Below are 15,759 nucleotides of genomic sequence, written 5' to 3' on the forward strand. Positions count from 1 at the left end.
CATCCTTAAAAACCCTACTCAGTGACCTGCTCCTCTGTGGAACCTTGTGGTATACTTAACCCCTCCTAACTTTGCACAGTTCTCTTCCTGTGTATTGTATCTATCATTAGAAGGGTGTTATTTGTACATCTGTTTGTCCTACTAGAGCATGAACTTCAGCAGGTACAGGACCGGGTCTCATTCTGTATGCCTGCAGAGAAGCCAGCTCATAGTCACAGGTAGTGTCCGCTGAACCCTATTCTGATCCAAAAGCAAGTTTATACTTTCTTTTCCAAGGCCCCACTCCAAATCTCTTATTTGCTTTAAAAGAACAAAAGAACTTCTTGATACGTTACAGACCACATTCAAATTACAGGAAAAGAGTTTTTCCTTGAACTTTTAGGATCAATCTTAAAATAAGTTCTGTGTTTTGAAACTTGTGTTTTTGCCCAAGCATAACAAATGCCACACACTCAGTGAAATTATTTGGGTGGGGTTTCCTTTTAGCGACGCTAGAGACCTCCGCACTCCTTTTTCCTAACTGCCTATATTTAAAATTGTCCGCTGCAAGTCAGACCCAGAAAGACAAAAGAAAAGTATAATAATAAACTGCTCTATTTGCATCATTTGTCTGTCTTTGAAGGATAAAGGTCACCCACCATATTGCCCAACTGACTTCTTCAACTGGAACTAATTCCTGTTTTTCCATGTTTCATAAGTGCGTGCCCAGAGCTTCAGTGTACAATTTGGAGAATCAAACTGCACAGAATCCCATTTCTTATTAGAGTAGTCAGTTGTTGCTTAGGTTTCTCTCTAAGCTCAGCCTCTTAGGACTCAATTACCACCGTCCTCCAGTTATTGTGTCTTTTCAAAAATCGGGCTGGTTTAGGGGTTCCTGTCGTGGCACATCGGAAATGAATCTAAGAACCATGCGGTTCCATCCCGCCTCGATCAGTGGGTTAAGGATCTGGTGTTGCTGTGAGCTACAGTGTAGGTCACAGATGCAGCTCGGATCCCATGTTGCTGTGACTGTGGTGTAGGCTGGCAGCTGCAGCTCTGATTTGACCCCTTACCTGGAAACTTCCATATGCTGCAGGTGCAGCTGTTACACAGATTTTTTTTTTTTAATTTTTTAATTATAGAAGAAGACTGAGCTGCTATTTGGGGGGGGGTCCCATGGAATAGGGGTTCTCCAGGAAAGCCAGGCTGCCTCTGCAAATGGCAACCCCAGGTGGCTTTCCCAGCCTCACAAAGCATCTTCATTCTTGTTGGTGGGACTGGGTGACACAGTGTTCCCAGGGACACAGTGACTAGGACTCTGCCTTCTTAGCCCCACCCTCTTCCAGGACTTAAGCTGCTGTGGCTGACTCCCAAGTTAGCAGGTCTCAGTGAGTAAAGAATCAGAGCCCAGGTGGGTGCCACAGTTGAGGGGCAGCATAGAGGGGGAGGCCCGTTGCCATGGCTACCCCAGACTCCTAAGGGGCATCCCTGTGGGGGCTGCTCACCGCACTCCTGACTTGCATCCATGCACGAGCCCAAGTCTTGCTCTTCAGGCATCTCTTTTCTAGGCTACGTACAGACCTATCTCTCATCCACACACTGTAGTCACTGGAAAGCTGAAAAACCAGTGCTGGGGGAGTTCGCTTGTGACACATCCGGTTAAGGATCTGGGGTTGTAGCTGCAGTGTTGCTGTAGGTCACTGTTGCCCTCAGGCTCTATTCCTGGCCCAGAAACTGCCACATGCTGCAAGCACAGCCCCTCCCCCAATGTTTTTTTAACTTTTAAAATTAAAAAAATTTCTGAAAAATTAAAAATAGTGCTTGGGCCCCATTCCCCATCATCAAAGGAAAGCACCATGGTGAGGGCTCTCATTTTTTTTTGTCTTTTGTCTTTTTAAGGCCACACCCTTGGGCACATGGAGGTTCCCAGGCTAGGGGTTGACTCAGAGCTGCAGCTGCTGGCCTCCACCACGGCCACAGCAACGCAGGATCCAAGCCACATCTGCACTACAGCCCACCACAACGCCAGATCCTTAACCCACTGAGCAAGGCCAGGGAGAGAACCTGAGTCCTCATGGATACTAGTCGGGTTCGTTCATCACTGAGCCACGACAGGAACTCCTGAAGTCTTTCATTATACAGTAGTTTGGGTAACTTTGTCCTTTATAAAAATGGAGTCATGGGTATGTGCTCTTTTGTGTCTGGCTTCTGTGGCCCAGCCCTGCTTGTGGGACTGATCTGTGCCATTGTGTGAAGTTACACATAAGATCCTCGTTCCCGTGGTACGCGTCAGTGTACGGTCCTTTGGGGTGGCAGGCCATCTAGATTGTCTCTAGTTTGGGGCTTCTACGGATCGATTGTGCTGCTGTGAACATTCTAGTTTGCAACTCTGGGTAAACACACAGTCAGGGTCTATAACCTAGGAGTGCACTGCTGAGTCATAGTGACTGTAGATTTTGCCAGTCTTCCAGAATGACCTATGAAAATCACCTGTTACTTTTTTGTTTGTTTGTTTTGTTTTTTAGAGCCGCCAAGAGCAGCACATGGAAGTATCTGGGCTAGGGGTCAAGTTGGAGATGGAGCTGCCGTCCTACACCATAGCCACAGCCACGCAGGATCCTTAAGCCACTGAGCAACACCAGGGATCAAACTCGCATCCTTGTGGATACCAGTCGGGTTTGTAACCCATTGAGCCACAATGGGAACTCCCTCTCTCTGCTTCTTGATGCTGTGCGAGGGCTACAGTTCCTCCCACCTTGACGGAGTTCAACTGTCTATTTAACAGCTGTGGGTGGGACCCCTGCATCTGCCAGAACTGGGCTTGGGGCTCCCCCTTGGGGAGCAACACAGACAGAGAGCCTTCTTAGAATTTATAATTCCATCTAGAGCAAGGGTTCGCAAAGTGTGGTCCCGGACCACCAGCAGCAGCATCACCTGGGAACTGGTGAAAAAGGCAGTCTCTGGCCATACCCCAGATTCCTTGAATAATTGAACAAGCTCCCCAGGTGATTCTAACACCTCCTGAAGTTGAAGGGCTGATTGCAGCATGAGCTCTCCATGAGGGCAGTTTTTCCCTGGGGGAACATTTGGCAACTCTGCAGACATGTTTGGTTATCAGATGAGGGGAAAAGGGGTTAATAGGTAGAGGCCAAGGATGCTATTAAACACCCTACAATGCATCCTACAATGCACAGGACAAGCCCCCATGACAAAGAATTGACTGATCCAAAATGTCAGCTGTGCCAAGGTTGAGAAACCTGCCCCAGCGCAGTGACAACAGAGGGCAGGGAGTGCAGTGGTTCTTTTCTCCCTTTGTTCCAGGTGTGTTTCGAGGGGTGCCCCCGCACATGACCTGGGGTGAATCACACCCCCTTACTCTCACCCCCATTTCCCCAGTTATGAAGTGAGGGGGTTGGATTCAGGCTGCTGAGTTCCTTTTCTGCTTGGATGTTCCGTGGCTCCAGCCAAGCGACCTGCCACCCCAGAGAGCCCTTCTCTTCCTCTCAGGAGCCAACCGGCTTAGAAAAAGGCTTTGGGGAGGGGAGGGCTCTATCATCTGCCTAGAGCCTCCCCAACGCAGGCTGCAGCAGCCAGAGGCCAGTGGGCCTTGTGTTTCCGGGTGAACAGTGCTCTCCCCATGGTGGGCGATGTCTGCTTCCACCGGCCCAACCCCAAGGACACCACTTTGAGAAAGGAAGAGGGCCAATAGCTGGCTCTACGCCCTTGATGCTTTTCCGGGGCGGGGGCGGCAGCCAGAGCGGCGCCCTCTCTCCTGAGCTTCAAACAACCACTGTGCTCATACTCTAAATAAAGCAGCAGCCCGGGCCAGGGAGGTCCGGAGACCCGTGAGCAGCCGCGGTACCCTAATTGCCCGCCCGCTGGGGCGGGGCCCTCCACGACCCTCCAAGCCCTGGAGCATGGAGCATCCCCGCGCTCACTCAAAGCCGAGGAGCGTGGGGGCGGAGGTAAACCGAAGGATTTAGAGAGCTCCTGAACTCTGATTGGTCAGACTCCGAGGCCCCGCCTCTCCCCGGGGCTCGCTGACCAACCATCTCCTTCCCCATGGACCCGCCGCTCCCGAGAGCCAGGAGGCGGAGGGCCTTGTTTATTATTTTATTTTTTGGAAGATTTGTGCAGGCTTGAGCGACACACTCTGGCAGACGGTCACGGCTTCCGTGCAGTCGTGGCTCGCCTTCGCACCGAGGGTCCCCAGGTTCAGGTACGAAGACTTAAGACTGAGAACAGGAGTTCCTGTTGTGGCTCAGAGAGTTAAAGTCACCACTAGTATCCCTGAGAATGCGGGTTTGTTCCCTGGTCTCGCCCGGTGGATTAAGGATCCAACGCGTCTAGCAAGCTACAGCGCCTAACGCGGCTTGGCTCCGGCGTTGCTGTGGCTGTGTTGGTCAGCAGCTGCAGCTCCCATTCAACTCCTAGCCTGGGAACTAACATATGTGGGCAGGCTCGGCCCTAAAAAGATAAAGGGGGGAAAAAAAAAAAAAAAAGACTGAAAACAGATGCTGAGAGAGACACCTTGCGGGGAATGGGGGTGGGGGTGGGGTGGGGGCGTGGTGGGGGCGCAGGGCAGAAGCAGCAAGCCCAATGACTGGAAATGAATGCTTTGGCTACAAGTTCGAACCCTCACAAGTGCGGTGTGATCTGGGGCAAGACCCTGCCTGCTCTGATTTTTACCTTGCGTAAGTGAAAAGGTAAGTCAAGTTTAGCGGACTTGGGCTCCTTAGTGGGTGGATTTGCGTGGCTCATGGTTATCACATCCCTTGAAACCCCACCTGCAGACAGTCAATGCCTGTTACATCGGGCCAACCAAGGGCACCTGACTTCGTGTGCATTTATTGCCCGCTGTTAAATAATGCGCTGTTAATAGGTAACAAATTAATGCAACTGTTTTGTAATCTGAGCTCTGTGGCTCTAAAGCACCTTCTTTGAACCAAAGACTGATATTCCTGTCTTAATTAGGATGCAAGAGAAAGGGCTTTAAACTTTCTCCTTAAATCTGTCACTTTGCCCTGTGCCATGCTGGCGTGGCCCATCCTAGTGCCCCTTGTCCCGGTTCCCTGAGTTCAGATGCAACACTGGGAACAATGATCATTTTAACACCCTTGTCGCATGGTTCATTTTGCTGTTGAGTGAAGTCCAGGGGAGATAATCACCCTGCACACACATCAGATCTATTAAGTTGGTAGGAGGGAGCAGTTGTTAAAAGGCAGTAGGGCAGTTCCCAGTGGGGTTCAGCAGGTTAGGAACCTGACTTGTATCCATGAGGATGCGGGTTCGATCCTGGCCTCACTCAGTGGGTTAAGGCTCCATTGCCAAGAGCTGTGGTGTGGGTTGCAGACGAGGTCAGGATCCCACATTGCTGTCGCTGTGGTGTAGGCCAGCAGCTGCAGCTCCAGTTCTACCCCCTGGCCTGGAAACTTCCATATGCTTCAGGTGTGGCCATAAAAAGAAAAAAGAGGCAGTGGGGAACGAGGGTGGTGCCTACAGCCTCCCCGCCTCTCCTGCACACCCCTGGCTCTGCTTCCCTGGCTGCTTCCCAAGGAAGTGATCAAGGGTGAGAATGAGGAGCTCACGTGGACAGTGAAAGCACTGAGGTCGTTCTCCCGGCCGAGGGAAGTCAGAGGTTTACATCCCAGCGGGAAGTGCCAACCAGGCTCTTGGCCCCTCTGTGCTGAAGTCAGGTAAGGAGGGTGGTTTGTAAAGTTCACTTGGGAGACTGAAGGAGTTAACCCCTCTTTATTGTTCATTCTGATTGCAGCTTCCTTGAGAGCATCCTGCAACATTTTTCCTTTTTTTTTTTCCCCTTTTGGGGCCACATCTGTGGCATGTGGAGGTTCCCAGGCTAGGGGGCGAATCGGAGCTACACCAGCCGGCCTGTGGCACAGCCACAGCAATGCCAGATCCAAGCCTCGTCTGTGACCTACACCACAGGTCACGGCAATGTCGGGTCAGTCACCTGCTGAGTGAGACCAGGGATCGAACCCAAAACCTGATGGGTCCTAGTCAGATTTGTTTCTGCTGTGCCACGATGGGAACTCCATGTCCTGCAACATTTGCTTTACCTGTTTCCATCACATCTGCTGCTTGCACAAATATTGTCAAAGTGCTTGTCTGGGCCTAGAGTCAGAGCAGGGATCAGGGGAGATGCAGTCCTTGCCTTCCAGCTCCAGGAGCTCTGTTGTGGTGTGACCCGCCCGCCAGCTGAACTGGGGGCAGCTCTGCCCTCTGCTTTCTGCCTTTCCCTACATGCTCCCCGTGCCCCACCATCCATAAGCCTATCCCTGCCATCAGATACCACAGAGGCTAGCAGCTGGCTCCTCTCCATCTTCTCAAAGGGTAGAATTTCCTGGCAAGGACAGAGCGTCTCTCTGTGGGAAGAGGGAAAAGCCTGGGCATGTTTTCTTTTCTTGGCAGGAGCAAACCCCAGGGCCTGGGCCAGCCCCCAGCAGGCAGAGGATAGGGGGCCCACTAGGGTAGGTTTCCTAGCAGCGCCGTCCTCCTGCCCCAGGTTTCCAGGGGGGAGTCGGGGTGGGCTTGGGAAGTGGCTCTGAATTCCATGCTTTCTCCTCTGGTTGGGTTCTGACTAAGCTGCATCAGCGGACCTTCTGGAGTTCCCATGGTGGCTTAGCAGGTTACAAATCCAACCAGTATCCATGAGGACATGGGTTCGATTCCTGGCCTCCCCCAGTGGGTTAAGGATCTGGCGTGGCCATGAGCTGTGGTGTAGGTTGCAGACTTGGCTCAGATTCTGTATTGCTGTGGCTATGGCATAGGCCAGCAGGTGCAACTCCAATTTGACTCCTAGCCTGGAAACTTCCATAGGGCCCAGGTGCTGCCCTAAAAAGCGCACGTGCACGCACACACACACACAAAATCAGCAGACCTTCAGCTGACTCTGGCCCTAGGACGGTGCCCATATTCACACATGTTTCTCTGTTTCATTTTTTTGTTTGTTTGTTTTGCTTTTTAGGGCCACACCTGCAGCATATGGAAGTTCCCAGGACAGGGGTCAAATTGGAGCCACAGCTGCCGGCCTACACCACAGCCACCGCAATGCCAGATCTGAGCCTCATCTGCGACCTACACTGAAGCTCATGGCAACACCGGATCCTTAACCCTCTGAGCAGGGCCAGGGATTGAACCTGCATCCTCATGGATACTAGTCAGTTCGTTACCACGGAGCCACCCCAGGAACTCCACACACACGCATGTTTCTCTGGATATGAACCTTCAGGGAGTGACTTGCCTGGAAATAAGCAAGATGAGCTGGGTTAATGCCAGGGTCTCCTGGTGTTGATTTGCAGAGACTAAGGTCTTCTTTCTTCCCCTTCTGCAAAAAAAGCAGGGGAGTCCGACAAATGGGGATTAAAGCAGCTGAGTTTATGTGAAGTGTCATAGGCAGGTCTATATAGAGACAGAAGCTCGATTCCTGGTGGCTTAGGGCCTGGAGTGATGCGGGGGACAAGCGGGGATGACAGCTAACGGGTTCTATGTGTGGTGATGAAAATGTTCTAAAATTGTGGTTAGGGTTGCCTGTCTCTGTAAAGGTCCTGAAATCACCAGGTTCTAGACCTTAAATGGATGAGTTATATGGTATAGAAATTCAATCTCTGTGAAGCTGTTGACAACCAGCCGAGATGTGTGGCCATGTTTGGGCTCCTGAGCATCCCCTGACCCTGAATGAACCTAACCTCCCAGCTCTTGAGGCCTCCCCCTACCCCCTGGTCCCTTAGGCACAGGCTGAGGACCGGGCTCCCTCTGCTCCTGAGCGGGCCCCTCAGAGCGGGCCCTGCCCCTCCCGTGGGGGAGGGCATCTCGAGGGGGGAGAGAAGCTTCTCAGAAGCACCGGGAGCAAAAGGCCCCTCAGAACCGTGAGGCCTCCAATGGGCAGCCCCACCACCCAGGGCTGTGCAGACGCCAACCCAGCTTCATAGTTTCCAGATGCGATGAATGAATCGCTTAGATCAAGTAGGATTATGGGTGATTTTTGCCTCTTTCTGTTGTTTTCCAATTTTTTTCCCCCACATTTTGCTTCTCTTCTTTACTTCAGTCAAAAGTACATCAAGTTGAGGGCTGGGCGGCAGGCGGTCAGGGGTTAAGGGCTGTCTGTGGACTCTGTTCCTGATGGATTCTGTCCCCCTGGCAGGAGTCATGTGGCTGGAAATACTCCTCGCCTCTGTGCTGGGCTTTGCCATCTACTGGTTCATCTCCAAGGACAAGGAGGAGACCTTGCTCCTTGGAGATGGCTGGTGGGGGCCCGGATCAAGGCCCGCAGCTGCGGAGGACGAGAGCATCCGGCCATTCAAGGTGGAGACGTCAGACGAGGAGATCAACGTAAGGCACCTCTTTCCAGGCCTCGGAGCGGAGGGGAGAGTGGGGAGCCCCTGCCCAGGGTTTCTCTGAGTCAGGGTGGCGGGGACAGGTCGGGCCTCAAGCTGGGGCTGGGACCTGGAGCGGCGGGGAAAGTGGCCTCTCTCGGGGGTGTTTTCTGCTCTGCCTTCCCCATCCCTCCTGCTCTCCCTCCTCTGTCTCCGCCTCCCCTGCTGAAGGCCCAGCAGCCCTGGGCGGGAGAGGGGGTGCCAGCTGGGCCCAGTTACACGTGTCAAGGGTCACAGAAAGCAGCTGTTGTTTTTCTTTTTTACGGGCTGCACCTGTAGCATATGGAGTTTCCCAGGCGAGGGGTCGAATCGGAGCCACAGCTGGCAGCCTACACCACAACTCATAGCAACACGGGATCCGAGCCACATCTGCGATCTACACCACAGCTCACAGCGATGCTGGATCCCTAAGCGAGGCCAGGGATCGAAACCCGCATCCTCATGGATACTAGTCAGGTTCCTTAACTGCTGAGCCACAACGGAAACTCCAGAAAGCAGCTGTGTCTCTGTGCCCCACCTGAAACCTTGAGCCTGAGCTTGGAGGAGGAGGAGACAGTCTCCTCGGGGCCTGGGCGGGGACCCTGAGTGAGAGGCCAGGCCATGGTGACAAAATGCTGCAGCACAGGGAACTCTGTCTCAGGGCCAGCCTTGACCAGGCACCTGCTGTGTGTCGCTCTCTCGTGGTCACACGCAGCCCTGGCCATCATGCAGAAGTGGAAGCTCAGAGAGGCAAAGCAGTTGACCCAAGGTGAACCGCGTCGATCCGCAGGAGGACTTGGACTCAGCTCTAATGCCAAAGCCTGTGCCCCGTCCCCCGCTCAGGGCTGGAATCAGGAGGGACGGCTATGGCCGGCAGGGGTAGGGGGATGGATCTGAGAGTAGAGCCAGGAAGGTGAGTGGGATCTGGGCCTTCCCTTCCCAAGCTTTCTTTCATGCTGTGGGTATCGGAGCACCTACTGCGTGCAGGCCCGGTGCTGGGTGCTTAGAAGGAGAGAGATCCTTGCCTCAAAGAGAATCTAGTCCAGGAGTTGAGAAGAAGAATGTAGACAGAGGAAAGGTAACGATGAATAGAGGTAAATGCCGTAAGAAGTGCTGATAAAAAGGCACAAAAGGAGTTCCCGCTGTGGGGCGGCAGGTTAAGGATCCGGCATTGCCTCTTGAGGCAGTGAGGGTTCAACCCCCGGTCTGGCACAGTGGGTTAAAGATCCTGCCTCACCGTGACTTTGGTATAGGTCACAGCTGTGGCTCAGATTCAGTCCCTGGCCTGGGAACGTCCATATGCCATGGGTGTGGCCAAAAAAGAAAAAAGCCACAAGAGCTCTTGAGGAAGGGATTAAGGAGCAGAGACTGGGTTGTCCCCGAGAGAAACCAGACGGGGCCTGCTCGGTAGGACGTGATAAGCTGTCACGATTGAGGACAGAGGCTGAGCCCCGAGGACATCTCCATCACTGGCTTTCTGGACTCAGCATCTGACATTCCTAAAACCTGTGTGGAGGTCCCCAGTGTTTTGGGGGACGCTCTGGGAAGGGTGACACTTGACAGCCTCTGAGGATGGACTTAAACTTCCCCAGCTGGGGCTGGTCTTTCAGCCTGATGGGCATCATCTGCCTGTAAGACTTGCACCTTCTCTCCTGGTCTGTAATTGTCATCCCAACTGAGTTATCCTGTTATCATTCAGGGCTGTATATCAGAGGTGGCAAATCCACCCTGCCACCTGTTTTTGTCCAGCTCCCCTGCTTAGAATAGTTTTTACATCATTAAATGGTTGGGGAAAATCAAAAGAAAACTTGGTAACATGTGAGAATGACATGGCATTCAAATTTCAGTGTCCATAAATAAAATTTTGTTGGAACACAGCCATGCCATTGATCCATGTACTGCCTACCTGGATGGAGTGGAGTAGCCACAGCTCCAAAAGCCTAAGAGGAGTTCCCACTGTGGCTCAGCAGATGGTGAACCCAGCCTGTATTCAGGAGGCTGCAGGTTCAATCCCTGGCCTCGCTCACTGGGTTAAGGATCTGGCGTGGCTGTGGCGTAGGCTGGTGGCTGCAGCTCTGATGCAACCCTTAGCCTGGGAACTTCCATATGCCACAGGTTTGGCCCTAAAAAAGCATTTTTTAAAAAAGTTTACCAATGCTTGCTGTATAAAGCCTTGGTAAATTCAACATGCATTGCTCATCATTTAAAAGCTGAAAAATGAGACGTGAACCTGAAGTGGAGAGGGAAGAGCAGATATTTTGGGAATAGCCACTCTTGAGGGAAACGGGGACGTTTCTTCTGGTATCAACCTGAGAAGCCAGAGTGCAGGTCTGCCGACCAGGGACACCCGCCCCCTGTGCGATGCCCCGTGGCTTCACCTCTAATGCAGCACAGGCTCTCGTGGTGGCAGGGTTTGTTCTGTCTTCTGGAAACAAACTTTCTCTGTGCTCTGCCCCCATCCTTCTCCTCGGGGTCCCCCCATTTTGCTCCAGGACTTACACCAGAGGATCGAGAAGTTTCGCTTAACCCCGCCTTTGGAGGACAGCCGCTTCCACTATGGGTTCAACTCCAACTATATGAAGAAAATCATCTCCTACTGGCGGAACACATTCGACTGGAGGAAGCAGGTGGAGATTCTCAACAAGTACCCTCACTTCAAGACCAAGATTGAAGGTATGTTTCCAAAACACCAGCCGGAGGGGGGCGTATATCACAGCAACGGCCTTCTTAGATACCGATTGTGACTTAGAGAAAGCTGAGAGACCCAGAATCCAGTGATCGGTCACTGAGATATATTTGAAAGGTAGAACCATAAGCAATGAGATCCTGCTGTACAGCACAGGGAACTATATCAGTCACTTATGATGGAGCATGACAGGGGATAGTGTGAGAACAGAATGTATACATGTATGTGTGACTGGGTCACCTTGCTGTACAGTAGAAAATTGATAGAACACTGTAAACAAGCTATAATGGAAACAAGAAAAATCATTTAAAAAAAATCTGTGAAGGATTAATAAATTTATGCTGTAAAAAAATAAAAGGAGTTTCCGTCGTGGTGCAGCTGAAACGAATTCAACTGGGAACCATGAGGTTGTGGGTTCGATCCCTGGCCTCGCTCAGTGGGTTAAGGATCTGGCATTGCCTCGAGCTGTGGTGTAGGTTGCAGACGCAGCTCGGATCTGGCGTGGCTGTGGCTGTGGCTGTGGTGTAGGCTGGCAGCTGCAGCTCCGATTCGACCTCTCGCCTGGGAAACCGCCATATGCCACAGGTGCGGCCCTATAAAGGCAAAAGACCAAAAAATAAATAAATTAAAAATAAATAAATAAATGGAAAAAAGAAAGGTAGAACCTCACCAGGATGCAATCGTAATGCAAAAATCCCAGCAAACCCATTGGACTTTAGAGCTAATACAGAAAAACATAGAAATAAAAGACCAAAGAAATGCACAATCCAGGGAGTTCCTGCTGTGGCACAGCAGGATTGGCGGTCTCTTGGGAGTGCTGGGAGGCAGGTTCCATCCCCAGCCCAGCACACCAGGTTAAGGCTCCAGCAGTACCCCAGCTTCAGCTTAGGTTGCAGCTGTGGCTCGAATGTAATCTGATCCCTGTCCCCGGAACTATGTATGCTTCAGGGCGGCCAAAAAAGAAAAAAAAAATATATTGAAATGCACAATCTAGTCCAGCTTTGGAAGAATCTTAGAGAGGATGCAGATAAAACAGAGATCTGGGTGTGGCCTCGGTCAGCTCAGCCTCCCCTTGAGAGTTTGGAGTCCAGGATATTGTGACTGTGCAAGGGTGCTCAGCCTGTCAGTCAAGGTCCTATGAAAAATTATCCTGTCTCGGCAGCATAGACCTCCTGTCCCAGCAGTGTCACAAGTCCTCACACGACTTGATATGCAAGGGCAGGGGTCACTCAGATGTTCTTAGGAAGCTCGTCGAAGATCATTTGGGGTGAGATAATAGTTTCCTTTGTGGAAAAGCATTTTAATTTTTTGGCCCAGATTTAGAATCAAATATAGGAATATTTAAGAAAATCAAAATCTTACTGTTAATTTTTACAAATTTTCTATTCGTTTTTAATTATAGTAAAATACACATAGCGTAAGATTGACCATTTAGGAATTCCCATTCTAACTCGGCAGCTTAAGAGCCCAACAAGTGTCCGTGAGGTTGCAGGTTCAATCCTGGCCTCGCTCAGTGGGTTAAGGATCTGGTGTTGCTGCCAGCTGCAGCGTAGGGCACAGATGCGTCTCAGATCTGGCGTGGCTGCGGCTGTGGTGGAGCCCGGCCGCTGTAGCTCGGATTCGACCCCTGGCCTGGGAACTTTCATGTGCTACAGGTGAAGCCCTAAAATACAGAAAAATTTAAAACTATAAGCCAGTTGTTGCTGAGCCCTGTAGAGGACTTTGATATCTTCTGCTACGAGGCTGACAAGAGGATCTAAACCACTCTAAGCCAATTACATGCAGGTCCTTGCTTGTCGTTTCCAAAGGTTGTCATTTGGATCCCCGGAGCCAGATGCTTAGTTTCCTTGGGTTTGACTGAGATCCTTCTGTTTGCCCAGCTCTTCAATGTCTGTTGTGCAAATATTGACAGGGCACCCCCTGTACCCTGGCATTCGGCTGGGGCTGGGGACACACAGTCAGAGGGCCCGGGTCCTTGCCTTTCCAGCTCACAGGCTCTCGGGGGTGATTAGAGCTTGTGGTAAGGGATGTGATGAGGGAGGAAGCCTCGGGAGCCCCACATGCCACCTGGGAGTATCAGGGAAGCCTTCCTGGAGGAGGTGGTATCTAGGCTGAGACTTAGAGGAGGAATAGGAGTTGGCCAGGTGTGCGGGGAAGGTTGTCCAGAGGAGGGAACAGCATGTTGAAAAACCCACAGGACTGTTTGCGTGCTGGAGGCTGCAAGTTTGAGGAAAGCCTTACCCCACGGAGCAGCTCAGGGTTCCTCACGACATCACGGGATATGGAACGTTCACAGCACAAAGCCCCTCTCAGGTTACAGGGGCTCCCAGGAGGCGGTTTCTGGCACCGGCTTCATCACAGAAGCAGCCCGCTGGGACTGAAGCCGCGTGGCCCAGCCCTGGGCCTGCAGTGTGGGGGCCTCCCACCGGGCCCAGGGTCCCTGCTGTGTGCCTAGCACCCCCGGGGCCAAGGTGGCCACCGCCCAGCCCCGTCCAGCAGCCCTTCGACAGTCTCTCTTCCCTCCTCACGCTCGTTGCCACCACCTCCCTCCCTCCCTCGTGTTTGGACTTTTCGAGGTCCTTGCTGACCCTGCACTAACCCCTGTGCCCCGGGCTGCTCAGTGCTCAGCCCCTGACCCCTACCCGCCATTCTGTCCTTGTGCCACCATCCTTGTTCGGCCTCCCCGTTGCTCCCACATCCCTGTTCTGTGAGGAGCTTCTGGTTCCAGCCGAGGTCCTGGGCCGCCTCCACCGATGCATCTGTTCTCAGAGCATCTGAGACATGCAGGGCTTCAGAGACCCCCCGCCTGTCACCTCTGGGCGGAAGGAGGGAGTGGCCTGAGTCACAAGGAAGTGGAGGTTCGGGGCCAGAACGCAGCGCACCAGTCTCCTAGCTTGTCGCTTTTTCCTTCACCAGTGGCCACTGTCCCAGCTCGGGCCCTAGGCTGTGACACTTCTCCGCACACCTGGCCAGGCTTGGTGCTGCCCCCTGAGCCCAGTTTGGCTCCTTGATTCTGACCCAGCAGCTGGGCACAGAGACCCACGGGCACCACAGACCCACAGGGAAACCGGAAGAGCGTGCCTTCCCCAAAGGGAAGGGGGCCCATAGGGCAGGTTATGAAGTACCAACTTCTAACATGTTTTTAAATTTTAATTATTTTATTTACTTTTAGCCATACCCACAGCATGTGGAAATTCCCGTGCCAGGGATGGATCCCACCACAGTAGTGGCCGGAGCTGCTGCTGCGACAATGTCAGATCCTTAACCCACTGCACCACAAGGGAACTCCTGCTTTTTAATTTTTAAAATTTATGTGTTTAAAACTCAAAAAGTAGAGTTCCCGTCTTGGCTCAGTGGTAACAAGCCCAACTAGTATCCATGAGGACATGGGTTTGATCCCTTGCCTTTCTCAGTGAGTTAAGGATCAGGTGTTGCTATGAGCTGTGGGGTAGGTCACCAGTGCATCTCTGATTCCATGTTGCTGTGGCTGTGGTGTAGGCTGGCAGCAGTAGCTCTGATTGAAACCCTAGCCTGGGAACTTCCGTATGGCTGCTGGTGTGGCCCTAAAAAGACCAAAAAAAAAAAAATTTTTCAAAAAGTACAGAAGGGAATAGCACATTAAGGACCTGGTGTTGTCTGTGCGAGGATGTAAGTTTGATTCCTAGCCTCGCAGTGGATTAAGGATCCAGCATTGCTGCAGGCTGTGACTTAGGTTGAGATGTGGCTCGGATCTGGTGTTGCTGTGGCTGTGATGTAGGCTGGCATCAACCCCTGGCCTGGGAACTTCCATATGCTGCAGGTGCAGCCCTAAAAAGAAAAAGAAAAGGACAGAAGGAGATAGTGAAAAGGAAATCTCTCTCTCAGCCCTTCCCCCAGCCATCAGTTTCCTCCATGGGGACAGTGTCTGCTTCTGTTAAATACACACGTCCAAAGATTGCCCGTGCATACACAAGAATGAATGTGTGCGTTTTCTAACTTTAAACTCAAATGATAATATGAGAGAATTTCAATTTAAAGAAATGGCACATCATGCTGTGTGTTCCAAAGGAGGTAACGTTACCTACTAAAAAAACCTTGAGGAATAAATTTAGCAACATAGAGGGACACCCAGGATGTACTGTTAGGTGAAAAAATAAGGTTCCACAATAGAATGTATGTGGGTTTCTATTTTTATTAAGAAGTAAATTATGTTTGCTGTTTTTTAAAAAAATCTGCACTGTCTCAGCTAAGAGGAGCCTAAGGAGACATGACAAGTAACTGTCCTGGGTGGATCCTGGGACTGAGAAAGGACACTGGGTAGAAACTAAGGAAATCTGAGCACTAGTCCATGGTATGTAGAGACCAGTATTATTCAGCCTTTAAAAAGGAAATCCTGGAGTTCCCATTGTGGCTCAGTGGGTTAAGAACCTGACTAGTATCCATGAGGATGCAGGCTCCATCCCTGACCCCGCTCAATGGGCAGACATGGATCAAATCCCAAGTGGCTGTGGTGTAGGCTGGGGCTACAGCTCTGCTTCAATCCCTAAGCCTGGGAACTTCCATATGCTGTAGGTGGCTGTAAAAAGACAAAAAAAAAAGAGTTATCCATATGTCCATCACAGAAAAATTCAAAATATATAACACAAAAATGACAATTATTCACTTGAACTTCTATTGCTGAGAGAGAACTACATTTTACATTTTTGTAGCTTATCTTTTCAGACTTTAAACTTCCTATATACA

General features: G+C 51.5%; 1 protein-coding gene across 6 annotated transcripts in view; it reads left to right on the forward strand.

Annotated features, from left to right (window-relative positions):
* The window catches only part of EPHX1 (epoxide hydrolase 1), a 36,346-nt gene that overhangs the window by 12,706 nt on the left and 7,881 nt on the right, over positions 1-15,759 (forward strand). For 2 of the 6 annotated variants that reach the window (XM_047755071.1, XM_047755068.1), the window contains exons 2-3: positions 8,141-8,328; positions 10,844-11,024. In XM_047755071.1, coding sequence (XP_047611027.1) covers positions 8,146-8,328; positions 10,844-11,024 — 364 coding nt within the window. In that variant the 5' untranslated portion in view covers positions 8,141-8,145. Of the gene's footprint in view, positions 1-3,992; positions 4,199-4,582; positions 4,686-5,355; positions 5,676-6,448; positions 6,468-8,140; positions 8,329-10,843; positions 11,025-15,759 lie in introns of those variants that run through there. The other 4 variants (XM_047755069.1, XM_047755072.1, XM_047755070.1 and 1 more) reach the window with 4 other exon arrangements.

The sequence above is a fragment of the Phacochoerus africanus genome, chromosome 12, assembly GCF_016906955.1.
Source record: "Phacochoerus africanus isolate WHEZ1 chromosome 12, ROS_Pafr_v1, whole genome shotgun sequence".
Lineage (NCBI taxonomy): Eukaryota > Metazoa > Chordata > Mammalia > Artiodactyla > Suidae > Phacochoerus > Phacochoerus africanus.